General features: G+C 30.9%; 1 protein-coding gene across 1 annotated transcript; it reads left to right on the top strand.

Annotated features, from left to right (window-relative positions):
- The first annotated feature begins 438 nt into the window (after positions 1 to 438).
- On the top strand, positions 439 to 8,251 carry LOC112689666 (cytochrome P450 307a1-like). The gene is made up of 3 exons (XM_025563490.1): positions 439 to 1,097; positions 6,762 to 7,592; positions 7,758 to 8,251. The coding sequence occupies exons 1-3, from the start codon at positions 698 to 700 to the stop codon at positions 8,105 to 8,107; spliced, it is 1,581 nt and encodes a 526-aa protein (XP_025419275.1). The 5' UTR covers positions 439 to 697; the 3' UTR covers positions 8,108 to 8,251.
- Positions 8,252 to 10,229: the final 1,978 nt, after the last annotated feature.

Here is a 10,229-nt window from a genome sequence, read left to right on the forward strand (position 1 = left end):
TCCGAACCCTACCTCCCCTACCAAGGTTCTGCTATGTTCGCGTTACAGAGCTGAAGAGGCGAGATGGCGGTTGAAGAGCAACTGGAAAACCCGAACAAAGTTCTATAATTTATTCAAAGACTGATGCGACGTGCTGTCAGCCGACCGCGCTCGTTAATGTTTATGGTTTTCGGGTTTTCGGCGCGACTCGACATTTTTTTCTTCGACAAGGGAAAAAAACGAAAATAACATAGTAACATTAATAATAATAATGATAATAAATAAATATAAAAATAAATATGTTACGCGTATAGTAGCCCATAAACGCATCGCTCTTCGTTAACCCCCTCGTAAGCCGAGTGGCATTGCAACGCCGCCGCCGTCGCCGCCGGCTTCACGTGCTGCTGCTACAATCCAACCTAACCCACAATATCACGGCGCGCACCAGCTGAGCCGCGGCAGTGCATCATCAGAGCGCTGGCCGCATCTCTCTCGTCCTTCTTCTCCCTCGTCCAACGCCGTCTCCTCCTCCGCCGTCACGCGCTCTCTCGCTGTTGGTTTCCGCCGTTCAGCCTACAGCCATCGCCCGACACAACCGCATCGGTTGCGGTGGTGGGAGGCGCGTTACCACCGCCGAAGACGCAGCGGATGAGTGGTCTCCGGGGGCGCACTCGCGCATATAGGACAGCCGGCGGTTGGCGGCCGGCACAGAGTGGCTATGGACACCGTGTACAGGGTAGTGGCCGCTGCCGCAGGTACCGACGTCGGTTCCGTTGCGCTGGTTATGTTGATTGTGCTGTGGGTCTCGTACTCCGAGCCCGGCTGGTGGCGTCCATCGCCGGCCGCGCCGCACCCTGTGCTCGACGGCCCGAAGGCGTACCCGATCATCGGGGCCATGTACGTCATGGACGGGCACCGGGACCGACCGTTCCGGCGGTTTACCGAGCTGTCCCGCCAATATGGGCCCGTCTACGCCTTGACCATGGGCTCCGTGCCGTGCATCGTGGTCAACGATTACCCGTCCATCCAAGAGGTGCTCGTCACCAACGGTTCCAAGTTCGGAGGCCGGCCCGACTTCATGAGATACAACGCGCTGTTCGCCGGTGACCGGAACAACTGTGAGTATAATTCATCTTCAGTTGACCATATACAGTTCTGTCTGAAATTTACATAACATTAGGTATGTCGACGAGTTTCTATACGAGAATTGACAATGGTTTTATAAAATTCGTTAGACTTACCTTATTACAGTATACGTTTACTATCGACCATCGCGTTAGTTTTACTTCGTTTAACAATTATATTATAATAGATACCTTTCTTTATAAACCATAATGTTATACGCTCAACTCCATTCACAGTTCTGATAAAGTTTTTTTTATTTAGCTCCAACTATCTAATAAATTATTCATTCTTAACACTTAATCTAATCAAGAGTTATTTGTTTTTCATGAAATTATTTGATTTAAAAACAAACGGATTTCATTAAAATGTATGTCAATTTTTTTTATTAACTTATGCACTAAGATTTACAGTATAAATATTATATATTATACTATATTTATTAATTATTAAGGATTTAGTATGAGTTTATAGATAATAAATAACAATATGCAGCTTAAACTATGGTAAGTATACGTTATTCAATAAACTTTACAAATACTAATTAATAAACAATAATTATCTGTTAACTTTAACTTCAGTGTAACTATCGTGTTACATAATAAATAGTTGTCCAGTGTGATAAAGAATTAGTAGACCACTAGGACAAATGTCCTTACATTTTTAAACATTTTTATTTTCCATAATATTGCATTTATTTTATTTCAAAAAATTTTAAACTTAATTTTGTTAACAAAATAGTTAGTATTGCACATATAAATATTATGTACCTATATTATAAAGATATTCTTAAAAAAATAAAAAAATTAAAAAAACATAAATGTCACAGTAAAAATTTTTTTCTTTTAAGTTCCATATTATAAATGTAAAAATATGTGATATCTAGTCAATTCAATAGCTCCTAGTCAATTTTTCGTATTACAGTACAAAACAATAGTTATCAATACTCATTACTTCAAATTAAATTTATATATTTCCAATCTCAAACATCTAACCATAATAGTGATATTAAATTATACAATGATAAATTACTTTTTAGGTATTTTTATTAAACAGTTGTACAGTGTACATTTTTAAATGTGATAAAAATTGTAATTTGTTTATTATTTATTACATGTCAGTATATCTCGTAGATTTGTTTATAGGTAAATTTATTTTCCATTACTATATCACAGCTACCAAAGAAGCAACAACAGCAGAAAATGACTTTTTTTACTGGTAAAATTCTTATAATGGTAAATTATTTTAAAATTTGTTGATAAAAGTCCAAAAACTACCGTTAATCGAATTTTTGTTGTAATTAAAAATAACTTTACAGTTAAAAATAATTACAAACATGGTAAAATTAAAAAAATCAAATAATTCCCGTTCAACTATTATAATTCTTAGATTTAATCATTTTGAAAAATCACCAAATCCTGTGCATTTATCACATTTAAATTCATATAATATACATAATTGAAAATTATAGTTAGTTAATGCGTGATAATTATTGATATTGTTTCACTTGCTCATACAATCTCAACAAAAACATATTTTTTCTAAGAATATATTTCAGCTCAGGGGTTCGAGAATAGGCAAAAATGATACACATATGTCGTGCAACTAGTTGAATGTCATAATTAATTAACCTAACCTATCTAACTTAATGCATATAAAAAGGTTTACTAATTTTTGTTGCCGATCTTTGTTGATTAAAAATAATAATTTTTGGTAGATATAATTTTCCACAAAAAATGATTACCAAAACATTTTTACAAAAAAAAAAAAAAAACAAACTGTCAGTATTATCGTATCAGTTTTACATTAGATAAACAGGGAAATCAAAAATTATGTTTAATGATTTTCGTTAGAATTGATGAATATTGATAATATATGTATAGAACCTTTTGTTTATCATTGTAAATGAAATACTATACATTTATAATGAAATGTTTGTATTTAGTTGGGTATTATTATCAATTTCAGATTAATTCTTAATTTTAATAGTTTTCAATTTCGAGTGAAATGAAGAGTGTGTTTTTTTAAAGTTACATAGTTTTAATATGTTTATATTAATTTCACAAAAAACTGTAAATGTGCTTCAAAAGTTTCTCACCGCGAATTTCTAAGCAAAAATTGTCAATTTGGTTATATTTTTTAGTCATTCAAATATTAAATCTTAAAAAAAGGTAGAAACAAAATGATTTGAATTTAAAAAAATCAAAGTTTATGCTTTCTTAAATAAAAAAAAAAAATGTATGCTTTTTAATTATAAATGTTAAACATTTTATTCGTTATTCATAAAATTTTTTTGCACAAACATAGACATTGATTTTAGTAAAATACATAATCAGATATATATATATATATATATATATGACCACTTTTTATATTTAAAATTTAAGCAGTATTACTATGTATAAGTATTTTAAGACAAATAAAATATTAAAGAATAATTTTTTTTACATATTTAATTATTCTAGTTATAATAGAAAATAAAAATAATTTTAAAAAGTAGTTATACATCGAAATGTATTTTTTTTTTTTTAATGTTTATACAATTTAAATTTTGATTTCAATGTTATTTAATCATACAGATTAGAATTTTTAGAAATTATTCCTTATGGTATAATATCCATTCTTCTGGTTTATATATTTTTCTTACATTTTATAAGTGTTGAAATTGAGACATATAATAAATTACAACTTATTAATTTTCAACGAATTGTACTATATTTAATCAATTTATTTGATTACTTAGTGAAAAAAATAACTATTTTAAAAACAAGCATATCATTATAGGAACAACTAATAGCTCTTTTGCTTTGTTTGTCAATTAAAGAAGTTAATTTTAAAAATACTTTATACGAGTAGGTAAAAAATTAGAAAACAATGTAAATTTTAAAATGCTTTGTTAGTAAACACACAAACCTACTAGTATTTCCGACTTCCGTATAAATCTAAGACTACTGTTATCCACTTATTTGTCTTCGAAGGTATAGATATAGGTACTAATACCAAATGACAACAATAATTAATAGGGAGAGAAAGAGATGAGTTGTATATTATTTTTTTATCCACATAAATGAACTTAAAAAATGGGGAGCAGCATATTTGGGAGTATAACATTACTTTTACCTGAAAATTTAGAACACGTTTGGGTACAGATGCTAATCACTAGGGAACGGATTTAATTGTAATAAAAAACCCAAAATATGTACTTATTTTTATTGAAATATGTAAAAAAAAAATCAAAATATGTAATAACTGCTTAGCAAAAAAAAAATAAATATAAAAGTCTTATCTCTTATCTAATTATTAAAATAATGTGAAACTACATATTCTCTAAGATTTAAAAATGTAAAATGTCGTAAAATTACAATGTATATATTTTGGATCCCTCCCGAAAAAAATGTCTAGATACGGCCTTGATTTTATGATTACATTTATCTAACTGCTCACAATTTAAGAGAAACGAACTATTAGGCTCAGAACTAAGCTTACCAAAAATAACATTACCCACATATCTACCATTCGCATCGGTTGACTCTTCAATAGAAACCCAAATGGATCCATTCTGTATATTTTGTCAAATTGATGTCAAAGTCTTCTCATAAATTAAATTTACATATTTTTTTCTTATTGTATTTTTGTCTGCAATTGTCTTCTTTCCAGTATATTGTTCTAGAAAATCCTCCAATGCTGGATTTTTTAGTTTAAAAATTGGAATATCAGCACGATTGCTCGTCATAAATCAGTATAAAATGTTGGCGAATTATCATCAGAAGTGTAGAAGGCGAAGATGTTAAAAATTATTGCTTAAATTTATTTTGACGCTCTTTATGTTGTTTATGTTTAATACTAGAAATATATTGACTTATTTGAAAGCGCTGGCATAGGCCAGTATCAATAGTGATACTGATTTTTCACAACATTTACAGTACAAAACTTTCCCGTCGCTTTGAAATGTTTCATTCGGAAATTCTTTTAATATGCGGCAAGTTTTAGCGTTCAGACGTTCATTAAGTTCAATTCAAATTTTGATTTCTTATCGAAAATAATTTTATTTTATTTGTTATAATATTTTTGACGTGGATGTTTTTCATTTTTTAAAAATTATATGTGAGAAAAAGTGCGTTGCGATTAACGATTATAAATTTAGTAAATTTAGAGAAATCAAAGATAGGTACAACTAAAGTTTTACGTTGCCCAAATCATTATACGGATTAATAATTGTCAATAAATAATGTCAAAATTTGTATCAATATGTAACATGTATTATTTTTCTAAATATGTAATGTATCCAAACGTGTTACGGATAGGTAGGGGGATGGATAGTAATCGATTATTATGATAACAATTAAGACAATATTAAAATTTAAAATAATATAGCTATTTACGAGTAATAGGTAAGTATTTTTTGATATGATAATATAGATTCTAAATTTCATAAAATTAAAAGCACGGAAGAGGCAAATCATTTATGTTTCTGCGAATTTGCTGAAATAAAAATATTGCCCTTTATTTCTTACTTAATTAGAGTACTACATAAGAAACCACATCTCATAAATTAATCCATCTGCGTTTTTCCTATTCACTAGGTACATATAATTAGAGGAAATGTTTATACTTGATAGTATATTTTCAATATAGTATCCATTGTGAATCTAAATAATATGCAATCCAATAACAAGCAAACATTAATTACAGTAAAATCTTATTTAACTATTATAAAAATTATAATTTCACTTTAAAGTTTAATTAAGTCTTTGTTTTGAATTAAGTTATACTTCAAAAAATTAATATTAAACTTAATAACAATTTGGTTATTGGATTAATTTCATTAAAAAATGAACAATTGCTTACCAGTATTCGATTTCGTAATATTTTATATCAGAAATTATTCATTAAAGTTGTATTTTTTATGTAGAAATACGTGTTTGATTTTAATCTACTTCCGTTGCGCATAATTATTTTTTTTCTTATCTATATTTTGTTGAATATCTTGATGATAAGATACTACTCACAGATCTTATACCATCAAAAATCGGATTCAAGCTTAAAAATATAAATTCATTAAATACAAAAATAACAAATTCTGAAATGTTAATTTAAATGAAATGTTATTTTTTGCGAATTTCGAGTAAACTTTAATTTTGGTTGGTTAAAAATAGTAACTTCAAACCTTTGAGTAATACAAATATCAACTCTTAAGAATTATATTTGAAAGAATTATGAATTTTTAACTACAAATTTCAGTCAAACAACAATAAAACAGATGATTATGGTCAAGTTTTGCAAAATGTAAACATCCAAATTCTTTTATAAAAATTTGTGTCTATGTATATTCGATATGTTAGCATTGAAATCAGCTTATTAGGAGTATTGCGTTATACATTTTTCGTTTATTAAAATGAAAATAATGGCACGATTAACATTAAAATATTTCGAAAACCATGTACCACCTTATATAGGTACTATTTTTATTTATTTTTAATTTACATAATACGATTTTTGAAAACTTCCATAATAAATTCCGAGTTTCTTTGTAATTTTTGTAATTTAATCTAAGTAAATGTATATAGCAAATACTTACGCAAAACAAATCAACTGAGAGGGTGGTGGTCGTAGACATGCGACGCGATCATGATGGGAACCGTTTGTTTGAAATGTTCTAGCGCTGGCGCTGTGCGACTGGTCGTGGTTACAAGAAACAAGACGGAAAATAGCTCGAATGTACTGTTCGCCGAAAGTGTGCTCGTCCAATTACGGGTTGCTGGATTCGATAGCATCGTACGAGGTGCGCGCGTTACTTGGCTCGTTGACCGCGGCCACGGCGGGTGCGTCCGAGCGGACGGTGCAAGTGAAACCGATGCTGATGATGGCCAGCGCCAACATGTTCGTCCAGTTCATGTGCTCGAAGCGGTTCGAGTACGCGGACGCCGAGTTCCGGTCTATGGTGCGCACGTTTGACGAAATATTCTGGGATATCAACCAGGGCTACGCGGTGGACTTCATGCCTTGGCTGCGGCCGTTCTACGCGGGCCACCTGAGAAAGCTGTCCGACTGGTCGGCTCACATCAGACGCTTCATCATGGAAACGGTCGTCTTGGAGAGGAGCACGTACGCGGCCGCGGCGACGGGCGGCGGCGGGACGGACGCGGACGACGACCAAGTGCCACGTGATTTCACCGACGCGCTGCTGATGAGCTTGCGCACGGAGCCGGGCCTGAGCATGGACCACGTGATGTTCGAGCTTGAGGACTTCATCGGCGGCCACTCGGCCGTCGGTAATCTGGTCATGCTCGCGTTGTCCTTGCTGGCCATCAACCCGCGCGTGGCCCAAGCCATCCGGGACGAGGCCCATCGCGTAACCGGCGGCCACCGTGAGGTCCGCCTCTACGACAAGCCCGACATGCCGTACACCGAAGCCACTCTGTTCGAGACCTTGCGCGTACTTTCGTCTCCTATCGTCCCTCACGTGGCCTCCGAAGACACTACAATCCAAGGTAACAGAGCATTTTTGTACCAATTCCTCCACCCATCTCTCTTATCCCTTAACCTTGGATACTTCACGCCATTGTTCTCACGGGTTATGTGTTGCGTGCACTGTGCTGCACCCGTGTACTATTGATTACATTATTATACGTATCTATTCGTTTTTCCTCGCGTAGGGTTCCAAGTTAAAAAAGGCACGTGCGTGATCATCAACAACTACGAACTTAACACCAGTCCTGCGTACTGGGACCTACCAGAAGTATTCGATCCGAATCGGTTCATACAATATAAACCCGACGGTATGCCTTACATTAGAAAACCAAAACACTTTTTACCGTTCAGCATTGGCAAGAGGACGTGCATCGGACAGCAGTTAGTCACCGGATTCGGGTTCGTTATGCTAGCCGGTATACTTCAACAGTACGAAGTAAGAGCCACTGATCAACTGACGATACCCGAAGCGCGTATGGCTCTACCGCCCGATACGCACCCCTTGATATTAAGACCTCTTGATGTATCTCAATAAGATCCGAAGGTCACATTCATCTCACTCTAATCTTCTATATCTCTGCCACTAAACTAAATCAGTATATTATGATTATCTTTGTACTTTTAATCGAATAATATTTGTTGTACATACATAAACACAATTAGATTTCATTTTACAAGACTGTTTGATTTACATTATTGTTTATCTTGAAACTTTACAATTATAATATTATCCGGCATGGTCGGTGTTATAGGATGTGATGTGATATTGTTTTTTTTTTTTTCAAGTAGACTGAAATTCATTGTTTAGCTGGGTTCCAACACTGTCTTATATAATTATAATATTCAGTAAACTGTTAATTTAAATTTTTTTTATATAAAGTAGGTATACCAACTATATAATTTTAGATTTTATTTGCACTTTTATCATAAGTATAAAGTATTTATTAACTTATAAATGAAAACAAAACTGATGTATTAAATAACTTTTTCCGCAAACTCAATATGCGTTTTATATCAAATTTAGTTATTTTATATTTTAAATTTAATTTCGTGTAAAATTAATAAAATGTTCAATTTAAGTTCTTTGAAAACATTTTTAAATATTCTTCATTTTATCTATAATGGATATGTGTATCTATCAATAATTTAAATTCTATAAATATTATTGTAAAAATATACTAACAAAATAAGTTCTGAAATTTAAAGAAAGTCATAAATTAAATGAACAGAGGCATTATTTAAAGACTAATGCAATAGTTTATGTTTTATTATTTTATTATTTGAATATTGAAAATAATTCATTTTATTGTTTTTTTAACTTTCATAGGTCAAACTAAATTGACTTATTTAGAATAATTTTTAATAAATGTTATATAAATTTGTCTGATTTTTGCACAGGTGCCATAAATTATTAAATTTGTGTTTATTAAAATAAGGAATTGATGGCAATATTTTTAATAGGATATCATATAATAGGTTGGCAGATTTACATTAACTTCTTAAAAATATGCTCCTGACTTATGAAAGTTCCTGGTTTTAAAATAATTTTAATAAATATTTAAAAAATATATATTAATAAAAATCAATTTTAGTATATTTATACATGAATACATTTTAATATAATAAATAAATAGAACACAAACATGTATATGGATTTATTTAATTGCTTAAACATTTTCGTTTTATAGGTTTATACCATTATCAATTTTTCATAAGATAAAAAAAATATTATTTTAAAAATTTAAAATTTTTATCTGTAATATTTTTAATTTTATAATTTTAGTGAAACGAACTATACAAAATGGAGTAGTAATAATTTTAGTATCATCTGTAATTTATTATAATAATCTTACATTTAATATTAAAGACAAAGAAGGCAGGTAATATCTATATTAATTTATAAAGACGAAGTCGCTGACTAATGGAAAGAATATGTAGAATCCTTTATGAAAATAATAAGTAATATAAATTTAAAGGTCTTCTCAGACTAGAAAGTGAAGACTCTTAAAAATGAATGACGATGATGAAATCGAAAACTGAATATATCTTAAACCTATCCAGTGACCAAATAACATAAAAACAGAACTATTTCAGTACCTATTTCAGCAAGATGGAACAAAACATTGAAATTATTAAAATTAATACATGAAATATAAAAAAAATTAACACAATATCACAAAAGGTTCACTGATATTATTACCTACTTAAAAAAGCAGTGTCAAATCATTGCGATAGTTAATTAATCTTATCATATGCTTTCAAACTGCTGACCATAATCAAATAAGTAAAACATTGGGAATGTAATCAAAGTACATTTGTATTATGACCAGTATGATTTTCGAAAAATCAAAGGAATGAGGGAAGCAATACTAAAATTAAAGATATTAATAGAGAAATAATTAAATAGATAAAAAAAAACTTTTATGGCTTTAATTTTATAAATTTAGGAAAAGCTTTTAGTAATATACATTTTAAAATACTATTTGATTTAATGGAAGATGTTAGCATAAATATTAAGAATATAAATATTTTATATGGAGTACATAGAAATCAGGAAATCAAAATTAATTTAACTCTACAATAAAAATAGCTAGTACCTATGAAAAAAGAGGTGAGGTTGTGGTGCTTATTGTCATCCTCTTTATCTAATATGTATG

This window comes from Sipha flava, unplaced genomic scaffold (genome assembly GCF_003268045.1).
Source record: "Sipha flava isolate LNK unplaced genomic scaffold, YSA_version1 45_pilon_pilon, whole genome shotgun sequence".
NCBI classification, from domain to species: domain Eukaryota; kingdom Metazoa; phylum Arthropoda; class Insecta; order Hemiptera; family Aphididae; genus Sipha; species Sipha flava.

Excerpts from the sequence above, each read along its gene's own strand:
- LOC112689666 (XM_025563490.1), top strand. The coding sequence starts at position 698 with ATGGACACCGTGTACAGGGTAGTGGCCGCTGCCGCAGGTACCGACGTC. Across the intron at positions 1,098-6,761 it reads CGCCGGTGACCGGAACAACT|CGCTGGCGCTGTGCGACTGG; the intron begins GTGAGTATAATT and ends GAAATGTTCTAG. Across the intron at positions 7,593-7,757 it reads CGAAGACACTACAATCCAAG|GGTTCCAAGTTAAAAAAGGC; the intron begins GTAACAGAGCAT and ends TTCCTCGCGTAG.